General features: G+C 38.7%; 1 protein-coding gene across 1 annotated transcript in view; it reads left to right on the top strand.

Annotated features, from left to right (window-relative positions):
* Positions 1 to 15,751, top strand: part of ASTN1 (astrotactin 1) — a 213,028-nt gene that overhangs the window by 137,962 nt on the left and 59,315 nt on the right. Inside the window, exons 9-11 of the mRNA XM_088153813.1 lie at positions 6,744 to 6,818; positions 7,961 to 8,098; positions 9,958 to 10,108. Of these exons, the coding sequence (XP_088009939.1) occupies positions 6,744 to 6,818; positions 7,961 to 8,098; positions 9,958 to 10,108 (364 nt within the window). The remainder of the gene's footprint in view (positions 1 to 6,743; positions 6,819 to 7,960; positions 8,099 to 9,957; positions 10,109 to 15,751) is intronic.

Raw genomic sequence — 15,751 nt, 5'->3', positions numbered from 1 at the left:
GTCCATGTGTAGAGTCGTCTCTTGTGTTGTTGGAAAAGAGTGTTTGCTATGACTAGCTTGTTCTCTTGACAGAACTCTATTAGCCTTTGCCCTGTTTCATTTTGTACTCCAAGGCCAAACTTGCCTGTTATTCCGATTACTCCTTGACTTCCTACTTTAGCATTCCAATCCCCTATGATGAAAAGGACATCTTTTTTTGGTGCTAGTTCTAGAAGGTGTTTAGGTTTTCATAGAAGCGGTCAACTTCAGCTTCTTCAGCATCAGTGGTTGGGGCATAGACTTGGATGACTGTGATATTGAATGGTTTGCCTTGGATACGCACTGAGATCATTCTGTCGTTTTTGAGGTTGTACCCCATTACTGCCTTTCCCACTCTCTTATTCACTATGAGTGCAACTCCATTTCTTCTAAGGGTTTCTTGCCCACAGTAGTGGATATAATGGTCACCCGAATTAAATCCACCCATTCCCGTCCATTTCAGTTCGCTGATTCCCAAGATGTCGATGTTCAATCTTGTCATCTCATGTTTGACCACATCCAGCTTGCCTTGGTTCATAGATCTTACATTCCAGGTACCTATACAATATTGTTCTTTACAGCATCGGACCTTCTTTTCGCTTCCAGATACATCCACAGCTGAACGTCCTTTCGGCTTTGGCCCAGCCACTTCACTCTTTCTGGAGCTACTTGGAATTGCCCTCCGCTCTTCCCCAGTAGCATATTGGACACCTTCCGACCTGAGGGGCTCATCTTCCGGCGTCATATCTTTTAGCCTTTTAACATTGTCCATGGGGTTTTCTTGGCAAGGATACTGGAGTGGGTTGCCATTTCCTTCTCCAGTGGACCACATTTTGTCAGAACTCTCTGTCATGACCTGTCCGTCTTGGGTGGCCCTGCATGGTATAGCTCATGGCTTCACTGAGTTACGCAAGCCCCTTCGCCACGACAAGGCAGTGATCCATGAAGGGGTAAATTACGCTATAGTAGTACAATCTTGCAAGGCTACATGTGTTTTACCTTCCCCTCCCTCTTATAACCCATTGAGTCAAGGAGGAGCCAGCCTGAGTCTCTTTCTAATACTATCTCCTTTCCCAGGAATTAAGGACTGTTTTTGCCCTTGTTTCTGTAGCAGCTTCTGAATGTTCCCTTCGTGGCTATCTCCATGACTCTTTACATCAAGGCAGCGTCCATTGCACTCCTTCCTCCAGATTTTCTTCAGAACAATAGGCCTGCCTGTTCTTGAATCCTGTGGTCCTGTTATACATGTTCCCATATACTGAAGCATGATGGGGTAGGCACTTGGGAGCAGATCTTATAGGAGTGATATATAGAATACCCTACCCAGAGAGCTGTGCTTGGTTCCTTCTCTTTATCATTTTGGATTTTTAATTTTTTTTCTTGCACTTCTACTGGTATACATTATTCTTACAGCATTTTTAGTTCTGGTGATTTTAATTGCTATTTTGTTGTTCTGCTACTTTTTATCAGTTGTATCTGTATACTTGTAAAGGCTCATTTCTCAGTGACTTCAGTGGAACTAATAGAACATATGTAGCTCAGGGTTGAACTGTGGAGTCCTTGGGGTTCTCTGAGCTTGGTTTTTTTCTTGCAGACATTTTGTTGCCTGGCTAGGTAACATCTTCAGCATGCTGAAAATGTTACCTAGCCAGGTAATGAAACGTCTGCAAGAAAACAACCAAACTCAGAGAACCCCAAGGACTCCACAGTTCAGTGGAACTGCTGGATAAAATAAATACCTGATCTGTTGCCCTGCCTTACATTGTGTTGCCAAGGGGCTATATTATGCTTGAATGCTGCCTGCTCTCTTTCTGAGGTTATGCCCTTTACCTGCTTTCTGTGGTCTTTGATTTTTGCCAAGCGCAATGTTTACCCTGTTACTGTCTCTCTGCCAAATTACACCTGTTCTTATGAGCCTTTTAATGTTTCTTCCTGTTGCTGTTTATTTACTGTTCCTTGAAATGTCCCTGCTTCTTAGTAACACTAAGAATGTTCCAATTCAGAATTTCTGGAACTGATATTCTGTAGTTACAACTCATTCATCTCCTCCGGAACTGACAGTTCAACAAATGTGAGCCAGAATTATGGGAGGAGGACAGTAATTGGATTTTCACGTTCTTCTATCAGTTGACCTCTTCTTGAATTCACAGCTATTCATGAAGTAGGTTCCAGCCTTTAGGTGGTTGGAAATAAATTATTTTTATGTATGGCTAAGTTCGGGTTTCAGAAAGTCTAATACCATTGCAAAATATTATGTGTACATCTTCTTGTCTCCAAAGGATCAATCCCCATCAGCCAGAGTTTTCCTGCAGTCATAAACAATGCTCTTCACTATCCCTTGCTAACTTTACAATATGACCTAAATATGTCCTGACCTAAACACCACATGACTTTTCTCAAAAATCTTTTTTTTTCTGTAGACTCACTGTTGAATGATTATGTTTCATCAAATTGATGTCAACCCTTAACAACCACATAATAGATTTTCTCCATGATAACTTGTCCCTAACCTGATCTTTCAGGTCTTCTAACCATGTACCCATTGCCACTGAAACTGAGTCCATCCACCTTACGGCTGGTCATCACTGTCCTGCTTCAGGTTTTAAATACTGACTTGCACACAGTCGCTGTGGTAGCTTATGGTTTACTCAAGGTCAAGAGATAACGGTCAAAACATGCAAACCAAAAACAGTCTCAGACGCTTGCCTGAATGATTTGCTTTTTAACAGGAATGTGCAAAAGAATAGTCTAAAATCAGTCCAAGGTTCAGAGAGCTGGGTCAGGTTTGTCAGCCAGAATTTCACAGGCAGAATGCACACACAAGCATCATACAAGAGCTGTCAGATGGTTGCTTCCAGTAAAGGGAACATGGGTCAGGGCTGCCTCTTAAATCAGGCTGCAGCTAGTTGTCACTAATCAAGAGATTGATACCCTTGCTTGGCAAGGAGGCTCGTAGACCATCTCTGCTTTGCTCTCTTCTCTACCTGTTGGGTGTGAAGGCTGGGAGGCCTTTTGTCATCCTCATCTGACTTCTTCAGCTGCTCAAGCGGTGCCCGGGTTTGATCAGCCTCATGTGATTCCTGGCTTTGTCTCTCCTGAGGCTGACATTCCACAGGCTCAGTTGCAGCAGTTTCTTCAGGATCCAATTCAGACTCAGAATCTGAGTCCTGAACCCGGGCCATGGCAATCATTGTCAGGCCCAGCCCAAGAACAACAGGAGACAGTCCAACCAAGTTCAGTCTCTTTATTGTTTACACCATATAGACAAAATCTTCCCAGACTAAATCTGTACTACTGCGACTAGTGGATATACCCTAGGAGATTCTAGGGAGTGGCTATTCTAAACCTCTTACACTTCCCACACTCCAGCTCCAGACTGTGTTGTCTCTTGTCTCTCTGCCCTTCTTGGAATGTGCCCCTTCCTTCCTGAGAACCTTGCTCTCTTCTGCAATCCACCACATCACCCCCTTCCCCTTCATAGATACATTCTATGACAGTCATTGTCTTCTCTTTCCTTCCACCTTTCCCAGTGTTGGAGCCTTCTCCAGGTCTTTGCATAATGTGCCCGAAGTAGGAACATTTGAACCTGATCATTTATGCCTCGAGTGAGAGTTCAGGGTTGATTTGTTCAATGATCCATTTGTTTGTTTTCTTGGCTGTCCAAAGTAATCTCAGGGGTCTTCTCCAACACCAAATTCAAAAGTGTCAATATCATTCCTTTTCTGCTTCTTCAAAGTCCCACTTTTGCTTCCATAAAAAGTCACACAGAATACCATGGCTTGCATTATTCTGATCTTTGTAGGTATAGGCACATCATGGCGTCTGAATATCTTTTCCAAGGCCTTCATGGCTGCTCCACCAAGTGCTAGTCTGCAGCATATTTCTTAACTGCTTGTTCCTGTACTGTTGATGGCTGATCCTAAAGGCAGAAGCTATCCACCACTTCAATAACTTCATTGCCAATTCTAAAACTGATGGTTCTACCTGTTGTCATTAGTTTGGTCTTCTTTATATTCAATTTTAGTCCCATTTTTTTCCCCTGTGTTCTTTCACTTTTAGTCCTAGGGCTTGCAGATGCTTTGCATTTTCGGCTATCAGGGTAGTGCCATCAGCATAGCACACGTTATTGGTGTTTCATCCTCCAATTTTAAAACTACACACATCTTCTTCCAGTCTAGCTTCCCTTATTATATATCCAGCATAGAGGTTGAATAAATAAGGGGAACATATACAACCTTGTCTGACTCCTTTGCAAAGTGGAACCAATCTGGTTTGCCATGTTCTGTCCATACTGTGGCTTCCTGAACTGTATATACAGTAGGTTTCTCATGAGGACAATGAGATGTTCTGGGATTCCCATTTTTCTAAGCACATTCCACAGCTTGTCACGATTGACACAATTTCTGTAATCAACAAAGCACATACTGATTTCTTTTCGGTATTCTTCAGCTTTCTCAATTATCCAGCATGCATCAGAAATAATGTATTATCTTCCTAGGTCTTTTCATAAGCCAACTTGAACATCAGGCACCTCTTCTTCCATGTAGGACTCTATATGTTGGATGATCCTAAGCATTATTTTGTTAGCAGTTAAAATTAAGGATATTGTACTGTAGTTTGCACACTCTGTTAAGTCTTTTTTTATATATATTAGAAAGTAAATTGACCTCTTCCAATCTGTTGGCCACTGTGTCATTTTCCAGATTTGCTGGCATAGGTTTAGTTAGCACCTTGACTGATTCTTCTTCTATTGCCTGCCATATTACTATCGGAAACCCATCAGTTCCTGTAGCCTTCTGACTTGGTAATGACCAGAGTGGTGATCTTACTTCATTTTCTAGTACTAGAGGTTCTTGTAAGTAGGCAGTATTGTCTAAGCTATCTTGGATATTAACATTTCTACTATATGGTATTTCAGTATACACCTTCCTATTTGTTTGATCTCCTTTGAATCACTTACTGTCCATTGGCATCTTTTAGCACATCAATTTGAGGCTGGAACCTCCTTCTAAGATCTTTTGAAAGACTTTCCTTGCTCTTCCATGTCTGTTTTCATCTTCAGTGTCTTTACAGGTGTTTTAATACTGCTTCTTGTCACTTCTAACGCTCTCTGAAACTCTTCGTTAAATTCCTTTCTGAGATTTTATCTTTCTTGGCTTTGGCTTCTCTTCTCTTCTTGACAATTTCCACATTTGTTCTGACATCCAGTTTGCTTTCTTCTCTTTCTTCATTTTTGGCAATCTCTTTTCACATTCATCCTTAACGACGTCTTTAAGTTCATTCTGTGATTCCTCTGGTGCTCTGTCAATGAGGTTCAAGATTTCAAAATGATTCCTGATGTTCTCTTGGAAAATGGTGACTATGTGCTCAAGATCATATTGTGGAAACTGGTTGGCTTTCTTCTTCTTTAACTTAACCTAGAACTTGCACATGAGCAGTTCATGATCTGTTCCACAATCAGCACCTGGCCATGTCTTTGATGCTATAATTGAGCTTCTTCATGTCCTTTTAGCAATAATATAGTCAGTTTGATTTCTCTGTACTAACTAGGATCTCTGTTTATATATATTAGAAATGGGTAAGTTCTCCACAGATTTGAGTCAGAATTGGGCCAGATATTATAAGCATAAATAAATAATTATTTATTGCAAAGTAAATTGTATAATTCTTGGTCATGGTAAACCAAGCTAAGATTAGCTACCTAAATATTTTAAAATTATATTGGAATCAAAATCTTTCCTCCTTAGAGTTTCTGTCTTAATGTAAATTAGATTATTTTTGTTATTAAAGCTATAGTAAAAATTGAAAAATTGGCAAAACATGTTTTTAATGCAGTTGCTGATTTATTTCTCTGATCCTTCAGAATTAGATGTGTTTTTATTACAGTTCTAATAAAAGGGGATAATTTGCATTTTAACACATTTGTGTTTAACACTATGACTTTAAAGAGGAATGTTCTTGACTCAGTTGTAAGCTAATGATAAGGAAAAAATAGGGGTGTTTTCTTTTTAATATGCGGTGCTATTGTACCTATTTTAAATGGTAAAAATATTGCATAGGTTAAAAATGAATTTCACAATATGTTCAAAATATAGAAATATGTTTATATGTGTTTGTGTGCATGTGTGCATATGCATTATGTATTATACATAAATTCAGTTTTATATTCTGCAAGCATGGTTTCATGTTTCTGGATGCTGCTGGACATCTGATTCCTTCAAACAGATGAAGAAGTAGTAAACAGCACTTGACTTAGCATTAGATGTCTGTAGGACATGGCATGTTGCAAGCCGATTTTTATTAACACAAGCTCAGTCTTGATGCTGGGGAGTGTTGACATTCACCAGTCCTGGGTACCACAGTGAATCCTCCCTTCCCATCTGGGGGAGACTATCACATTCCTTGCCCAAAATGTCACTGCAATTATATGGTGTCAGTTTGAGAGGCTATCATGAGAATTCAGCTCTCTTCCTTTTTGTGGGGGACAATAAAATGATTAAACCAAATGTGCCTTGCGAAGTTCTATATGGACTGAAGAATTTCATGCTAAATTTCTGTTTCCAGCTGTTCTCCTGACATAGATGCCTGTAGTCAGCTTACTGCTTGAGTCAGTGATCAGCTCTCAGATAACCATCCATCAAATAAGTAGCAGTTCAAGTATAATTGAGAAGAACCGGTCCAGTCATAATTGTTGTTGTGTTTCATGCGGTATTGTATTCCTCCAGGCCATGGCCATATACCATATTCCAGCGGGGATTTGATTTGGTGCTGGGAGAACAGCCTTCTGACAAGATATTCAGGTAAAATTCAGCATCAGATTTGGTTGTGTGCTATCATAGAAGGCAAACAGCTAATTAAGGGGGATCCAAACACTGGAAGTCCAAGGATTTCACTTAGAGGTGTTTCCCTGCATCTAATAAGATTTGCCTGAAATTGAACTTGAAACATTGTGAATATGAAATATATGCAGTCTCACTGAGCTATAAACGAGTAGTTCCCTACCCATTATGTCTAAGTTATTTTTTTCTGCATTCTAGATTAGGTTTTCTCAAATGACCATAATCTTGTACAGCTTGTTACTGACTGCATGAAAACTTCAGTAATTGGGATTGCATGGAGAGGTACATAAATTCTGTCTGAGGGACATTTTGGACTTTCAGTTTAAAATTTAGAAAGAGTGGGAAATAATTTGGGGTGAAATGGCAGTCAGAAAGGCTTTAGAAGAGTGGATGAGCCAAATGGTAGTGGTGGGCAGTTTCTCTTTGTCATATTTGCTGCCAGCAATAGCAGCATTCCTCCTGGAATGATGGCATGATTTGCACCACTCTCCCCTCTCATGGTGTTCCATGGTTTGGGGGAAGATAATTGTGGCTAGTTGCCTACTAATAAGGGAGAAGATTTCTGTTGTAGGAATGACAGCAAAAATACAAAAAAAAGGAAAACAAGAACCCCTTCCTGCTATCACTGTCTGTGGTAATGCCTCTTTCCTGCTTGTTAAAAGCATTGCTCTTCCTTAAAAATGGAAAAACTGCTGTTCTTTCTTCCCTCCTCTATGCATGTCTCCTGCAAATTCTTCTAGACAGAATTCACACCTTACTGAAGAAAAAGAAGCATAAATGAAATAACTCAACATTTAATAAGGAATATCAGTGAAAGATATATGGGCCCTCGACAGTACTTATTTGCTACTTTGAAACTGTAGAACTGAAAAATGTTTAGATACATTAATTGCATTTAATCTCACAGCAAATAGCATTATGGTTATAGGATACAAGGCATACTGGAGAGAAAGATGTAACAGAATTGCAGACTAGGTCAAGACAATTTAAATAACCTCTCTCTGCATGCTACAGAAATAAATACAGTAGAAGAATACTAATTTCTCAGGTTCTTCCATATAGATTTAATCAGTTAACCGATTATCTCTCTGCTGTGGACGCAGATTCACCTACACTCTTGGGGAAGGCATGTGGCTACCACTGAGCAAAAGCTTTGTGATCCCACCTGCTGAATTGGCCATCAATCCATCCGCCAAGTGCAAAACTGATATGACAGTGATGGAGGATGCTGTAGAGGTCAGGTACGTTCCTTCCATAGATGGAATCTTTGGAATGTTTGGAAATTATGAAATGGTGCAATTCCAGATGCTTTAAATTATATACAATTATGTACAGATGGCCATTTTGCTGGTCCAGCTCTATTTTGTTTCTGTACTAATAATCATATGCCTACATTTAGAATATGGCATTTGGAAAAATGTAATAGGGAGGAGGGGACATCTGGCTGCAAGTTCCCAAAGTGTTGTTGTTCCTTTGTTCTACATGAGATAATGGAGCAGAGAAATTATCTAGGAGGCTTCTGAATTATGTCACGTTAGTTTCACTCATAGAAAAGAAGCAAAAGGGAATAATTCACTGATTTGCTTTAAAGTATTTATTTTATGTCTTTAAATGTTTTATAATTTTAACCTGCCTAATAAGAAATATCCTCTGGGGAAGTTATGCAAAATTTATATGTAGATGCCACTTTTCTGCTAAAATAATTGGACAATTTATCATTTAAAAAAAATCCTTCTAAAACAATGATGGGGTACATATCATGGGACAAACATGGAGCAATCTAAAATCAACATCAGAAAAATAGTTCAATTAAAATAGAAGCTATGATCAATTAAGATACATTCTTGACCTATCACCTTAATATATGGTCTGCTGAACCTGCCTGAAGAGTGTACTCCTATTTTTAAGGTCCCTGCATTTCAGAAGTTCTCTCTCACCTACCTCACTTCCTAAGGCAAGGAAATATGAGCGAGGTTCATATAGAAAAACTTATTTTATACTCTCCTTTCTCTAATCAGATTAATAATATACTGTGGGCAGGAATGAATGAATCTTGTCAAACTCACTTCAGCTCTAGTATTCATTTTTATATCCTTAAGTTTTTCTTGGCCAATTTTTGGCATTTTTGTTGTTATTAGTTTAAACAAAACACTGGATCAACATTTGTTAGCATTTTAAAAACATTTTCCCCAAGGAAGCCTTTATGTAAATTTTGTGTATGTTTTTGGGGGGAGATATTATATTGCAAAGTTCAGAGAAATAAGCATTTTGCTACAGGAGTCCATTCTGTCTATGTATTTATTTCAAAATGGCAGAATTGGCAAGCTTGTATCGAAATGGGAATACACCCAATGTCTCACCCTTCTCAGTGATAGCCCTGCAATACCATATCAGGTTCTGAAAACCCTCTGCAACACTATATACATCAGTTGCAAAAAGAATTGACTAAGATTTTATGGCTGCCTAAAAGAAGAAAGGGAAGAAAAGTACTTGGACAGAATATGATGGCCACCACAGAGCTTTACCATAATAAATTACAGTGGACTTTCTCCACTCCAAGCCTATACAGCACACATTTTTCCATCACTCTCAGGAACTATACTGAGAGATCATTAGTTCAATCAGTGCAAGTTTATGGTTAGTAAACAAACTCTGAATCCATTTAATCAGTGATCTGTCCTAGAAATATGCATACTAAGGAAATAAATGTCCTTGCAATGTAGTTCTAATAATAAATGTGCAAAATCTATGAAGTGACATTCATCAGTCAATGTAATGGAGCCCATTATTGTAAGGCATCTGATATATATTCATATTTCTTTGGATAAGTCATTATTATGATCAATAATACCTTGTTAACTTCAAGTTATCTCTGTTACTTAATTTTGCCTCTTCTGTGCCTTTTATCACATTCTACTTTATAATAACAATTTAGATTGTAGACTTTTCAGTCAAATAGTGGAGAATCTTATATCTTCTACCTGTTGTGGGGTTACCTCCCATCACACTTTGAACCACTGGTGTGCTGAATTATTGTTATTTCTCTTATTAAGAATAATAATTGTTATTATAATTGCAATTGCGTTTTATTATGTCACAGGGAAGAACTGATGACTTCCTCCTCCTTTGATAACCTGGAGGTTCTCCTAGATTCTTTTGGCCCAGTCCGGGACTGCTCCAAGGACAATGGGGGCTGCAGCAAGAATTTCCGCTGCATTGCAGATCGGAAATTGGACTCCACGGGTTGTATGGTTTGTATGCACTTCATATGGAATTATGAAAGGACTTCTTGGAGAAATGAGAATAAGACAATAAGGTTCCTTGACACATGGAGTTCTCTGGGATTTGAGCTTGTTGATCCAGAGCATTATAATTCTGTAGGCTCCGTGGCATCCGCATACAACAAATGCCGATCTCTTATTTTACACAGGGAAAACAGAGGATCTCAGGATTTAGTATATTTCTGAGATCCTCCATTTGCCTTGTGTAAGACAGCAGATCAGCACAAATTGTGCACTGTGACCCACTCCACGAACATGGATAACATAGCGCCTTATTTTTCTAAGACTGATCCCATTTTTCAGCTTACAGCACAAAACTAAAACCATGGAAAGCATTCCACGCTCCTGCTTTCTCTTGAATATTAAATTCAGTAACTGTTCTTCATTCTAATATATTTTTAAACATGCATTTAAGGCTGCCTTACATACTATGCAGGGCAAACTTAATCTTGCCGTCCTGAGAATCAAGTTACATTTACATTAAGTCTGTACCATGCACCTTTGCATCCTGTTTGCAATTCATCTTAAGCAGAGGTGAGCAATCTAGCTGTGCCAGCCTATGGCCTAACTTTATGTGGCCATCAGCATAATTTCAGAAGCTCTTTTCAACTGATCTGTTCAGATGTCTGATAAGAGCTTTCTTTCCATTCCCTGCTATGCAAAGATAGAAGGAGGTGTCCAAAAGAGAACAAGAATGAAAGTGATAACTGGGTATAAGAAAGTAAAGGAAAAAAGGGGGAATGGTAATGGCAGAAAGATAACTTCGGCCTGACCCACTCCCTGATTCAACCCATCGCCCATTATTTCCATGCAACCATTAACAAAGTATTCCTGGAGGAATGCGCCTGTTGTCCCATAAACGTTGTTCACCCCTGCTCTAAAGAAAGCTTCTAGGCCCTGATCTAGATCATGATCAGATAGGATAAGGGAAATATAATGCTTCCCTCCCCAGTGACTTTCCTGCCAAATTCTTCCCTTCCCACTCAACCACCTCCAGTTAAAGAAATGGGGGGAAGCCTCTATTAATTTATTTTTAGAGCAAAGAAAAACAAGAAAGGAAGTGGCATGGTATATAATTAACATAACACAAAGTTTGATGCTCTCTATGCACCTGGCAGGAAGAAGCATTTATACTTGGCATCCTAATGTGTATATTTGCATGATAAGAATTTTGCAAACATCTGTTCATGTGCTTGCACTTTACATTTTCAGTAATAAATGTAAAACAAAGTAGATGTATTTTTAATGTAGAAAGAGATCCTTAAATGAATGCAAAGTATCTTGAGAATGGGTGACTCATTTCTTGATTAGCATAATCGGTTACAATTTTGTTTAACCGTTAGAAAAAATGTTCTGGAGCTCCAGAGATATTGTCCTTTGTATGATGTTTTCTCATTAGATCAAAGTTTATTTATCTGTCTTACTGCATGGCCTTAGAGTGGTAGGAAGACTATAGAATGCAAAACAGAACACAATCCAGATTGCTGCCGCATCAGCCATCAAAGAGGCGAGGAACATACAAATTATCACGGCACAGTCTACAAATTCTTATCATTCAAATTTGGATAATGGATTATGTAGTGCAAAAATAAAATCCCTGATGAAGAAGCCTTTAACTAGTATGTCCTGTTTGCCCTTCATAGAAATTGAAATAATTTTATTGTGTGCTAGTGTAGCATTGTGTCTTAGACACAAACCTATGAGTTCAAATGTCTCCAAATTCATAAAAATTGCTTGTTTGCAATGTGAGGATTATGCAAAGTGAATGGATTAAAAAAAAATCAAAGTGATTTGGGATACAACTGAAGAGACTAATTGCTGGAAGGAATAGTGTATTGTAGACATTTCTATGGGAATGATTGTGTCATGTTGAGCAGTGGAAATGAAATAAATGCTATAAATGCTAGCGTTCAAGGGGAAAAAGTGACGAAAGGGAAATCATAAATGTTATGAGAATATCGAAGAATTGGTAAAGCTGCAGATCTAACAAAAAAAGGTTAAAATATGGGTGTAATTTCCACATGGACTGGCTGTATGGCTTGTATAATGCTGTGTGAAGTCTGAACCTGTGTCTGACCATTGGGAGAATGCAGTTATTCTTCCCTTTTAAATAGCAAGAGTAAATGCAAAACCTACAGGTTGATTAGTTTGCTACATGTGCCTGGGAATATGTTTGGCAGAATTCTGATTTAATGAATAATATTGGGGAATAAGATATATGTGGGAAATGCTTTGCAACTTGATGCTGAGTAAGTGCTATGCAGATGAGTTTGTTGCTCTTCAGCAGTTATTGAGAAACATCAATGTGAGAAAAATATATTAAATATTTATTGATTTGGAGAAAGTATATCGTAAAGTGAATAGGCATGAACTATGCAGTGTTTTGCATGAATATGGAGTTGAAGGTTAGTTGTTGAATGTGATAAGAACGGTGATGGAGTTTAAGATGGAGTTATACATGAGAATAAATAAAATGCTTAGTGGATGGTTCAACATTGAGCAGGGGGGAGATATGGATATGTGATATCCCCTTGGTACTTTATGCAGAAATATATAAGGAATGGAGAGTCAGTTTGGTATAGTGGTTAAGGTAGCAGGCTAGAAACCGGGAGATCATGAGTTCTAGTCCCACCTTCAGCACAGCCAGCTGGGTGACCTTGGGCCAGTCACTCTCTCTCAGCCCTAGGAAGCAGGCAAGGGCAAACCACTTCCGAAATCTTGCCAAGAAAATTGCAGTGACTTGTCCAGGCAGTCACCAGGAGCCAACACTGACTCAAAAATTTTACATATACATACATACCTACATATATGAATCTGACTCAAAAATGAGAGGAAGTAGATGAATTTGTTTACTAAAGATAACAAATGGGTAAAGAAATTTTAAGATGTACAAATGGTGGTAGAAAAGTTGTGAGTCTAAGGTGGAATGAGGAATGACTATTCTGGGGAAATAATGTTTATCAAAAACAAAAATAGCTTTTTTTTAAGTGTGTGCTTCTATTCATTTTGTTTAATGGAAGTGAGAATTGGGTATGTCAGGAGAAATGTAAGTTGAATGCATTGAAAAGCTATGTGTGTGATAGAAGAAGAGATAGAGTCAAGAATGAACGAGCGATAAATGAATGTGGCCTGAATATAGAAGTGGACCAGTATGAAAGAAGTATGTTGAGGTTGTTTGGTCATATAGAGAGAATGAAAGAGGATCAGATTGCAAGGCAAATATATAAAGGAAGAGCGAATAGGTCAAGAGGAATGGGAAGATTGAGAAAGTCATGATTGGATGGAGCTTTAGAGATCCTCAAGAAAAGAAAAGTGAGATGCTACAAAAAACAAGAAGCAGTGTGTGAAGCAGTGTATGGAGAGGGAAAGGGAAAGGAAGCTTCATAGATCACTGCACTGAACTGTGAAAGGAAGGCTCTAGGATAACTTCTATAGGCCAGGCATCTTTTAATTCTAAGCTCTAGAACATCTATACCTTGTATTAGCTGAGACTACTTCTCTCTCATTGTGGGAACAAGAAAGCTTCTGTGCTTATGCAGAGTATCTTTGAGGAATTCTGGATCAGAATATGCCAGGGATTCCCTCAAGCTTTGGCTCTACCATTCTAATACTAAGCAGTACCTTGGGGACTGAACCAAGAAATTAATTCTTTCTCTAGCGTCTACTCCTTCCTTGCCTGCTGTCTTTGTGCGAATTTCATTTCTTAGGAGGAAATACACGCTAAGTGCTTTGTGGCAGATGTTCCCTTCTTCCACCTCTGCACTGTATCTCATTGTCTCACAGCACATCTTCCTGCACCCCTTTGCACAAAGGCTGTCATGAGAAATAGGTGGAAAGCAATCCATCTGCTTCAGACTCTGGCTGTGAAGTTGCTGAATGTGTCTCAGTGCTGACATTCTCCCTCTTCACCTGCTTTTGTGCTGGGAGAGGCATTGTGCCAAAGATGGATGTGTAAAAGAATTAGTGAAGGGATCAGCAAATGGAAATATTTCTACACAGATACCTCTAAAATAGCTGCTGAGAGACCCTGTGCTGACAGCAGCAGAAGCACAGAATTCCATTCTCTCTGTAGCATCCACAGTAGACACATACACAATTATGAAACTGAATAACATAATTCAGATATTCATGCATAAAACATTCTTAACATTATAGTTTGCATCATAACACAGATATATAATAGACAAGTGCACATACTAACCAGATAATATGTAATCATTTTAGTCAGTAGCAGACAGTTTTAAACAAATTTATATCCATTTTAAACAATGAACTAATATTAGGGATATATCAGAGTAATGCATTTCTGAAAACCTCCTGATATTACTTTCTGCTTCCTAAATCCATGAAGGTAATAAATGTTGCTGTTGCAGCCAAATCTTGTGAAGCAATTCAGTGATTGTTAAAAAAGATGAATTTTTAAGATCTTGGGGGGTCAGAACCGTGTTTTGGAAATTTTGCAGTCCTCATAGTTGGGCACATTCTTGCATATGATTTCACTGTATTTCGTTTTCCATTTAAACACAGATAGAATACATTTTGAAAACATTATTGGGTGTTGGCTGAATAGTGGAGTGCCTTCCCTCTCCTGTAATTTCTCACCCCCTTAATTGGATGAAAACTATTTGGAAACCCCTTTCTTGTTTAAGACATTTCCCCCACAAAGCTTTTTGCTTTGGGTAAAAAAGTCATAGCATATGGGAACTGGAAAGTAAACTATCATATTATGCTACCTGCAATGTATTCATGGGCATTTAAACTTGTGTACCTTTCACCTCCATGTACCTGTGAAGAACGTACGTGTGTATGTATGTATGTATGTATGTATGTATGTATGTATGTATGTATGTTTGTGTGTGTACACACACACACACAAATCATACCTTACCTACTGATATGAAACCCCAGAACATTCTTTTCATCCATTATTCTCTTATGGCCATAGCTCACTGCTACAGTACATACTTTATATGCAGGAAGCCCCGAGTTTAATCTTGGACATCTTTAGAGAGGACAAGAAAGGCCTGGTGTGGCCTGGAATTTGGAACCTTGAAGGGCTTCAGCCAGTCAATGCAGATAATACTGAGCAGGAATGTCTGAGAATTTCCTTCAAGAAGCCCGTATTTATTCTTGTGGAAAGAGCTTGAAAATGAACAACAACAACAAAAGCAGAAAATTACATGTGAGAGAAAGCAGAAGTTGCACTTGTTCATTCCAGTACTAATCCATAATTACCATTTCCAATGTGCCTCTGTGAGGTAGAAATATTTATGGAAGATGTGACAAGATATATAAATGATATATCTAATATAGAAATCATGGGCTTGAACAGTCAACCCATTGTATCTGCAAATCTCAAACCCTGTTCTTTTAAGTTTCAATGCTTGTGTGGTACAGCAAGATAAAGTGGACAGACCCTGGGGCTGTTTCAACCTCAGGCACAGCAGCTGGAAAGAACCATGCCAACAAGTTTGGTAATGAGGAATTGGCCACACTTCTGAGAAACAGCACACGGGAATGAAACAAAAGTGACAAACCAGGGACATCCATTGCAGCTTTCCCTGACCTGCTTTCTTCTGGATGTGTTGGGCTACAAATCCCACAAATGAAAGA

Source organism: Python bivittatus, unplaced genomic scaffold, assembly GCF_059951505.1.
Source record: "Python bivittatus isolate LINGU-HERP-01145 unplaced genomic scaffold, Pbiv_v1 ctg000700_np1212, whole genome shotgun sequence".
Taxonomy (NCBI): domain Eukaryota; kingdom Metazoa; phylum Chordata; class Lepidosauria; order Squamata; family Pythonidae; genus Python; species Python bivittatus.
This window is presented reverse-complemented; position numbering and strand designations above follow the sequence as displayed.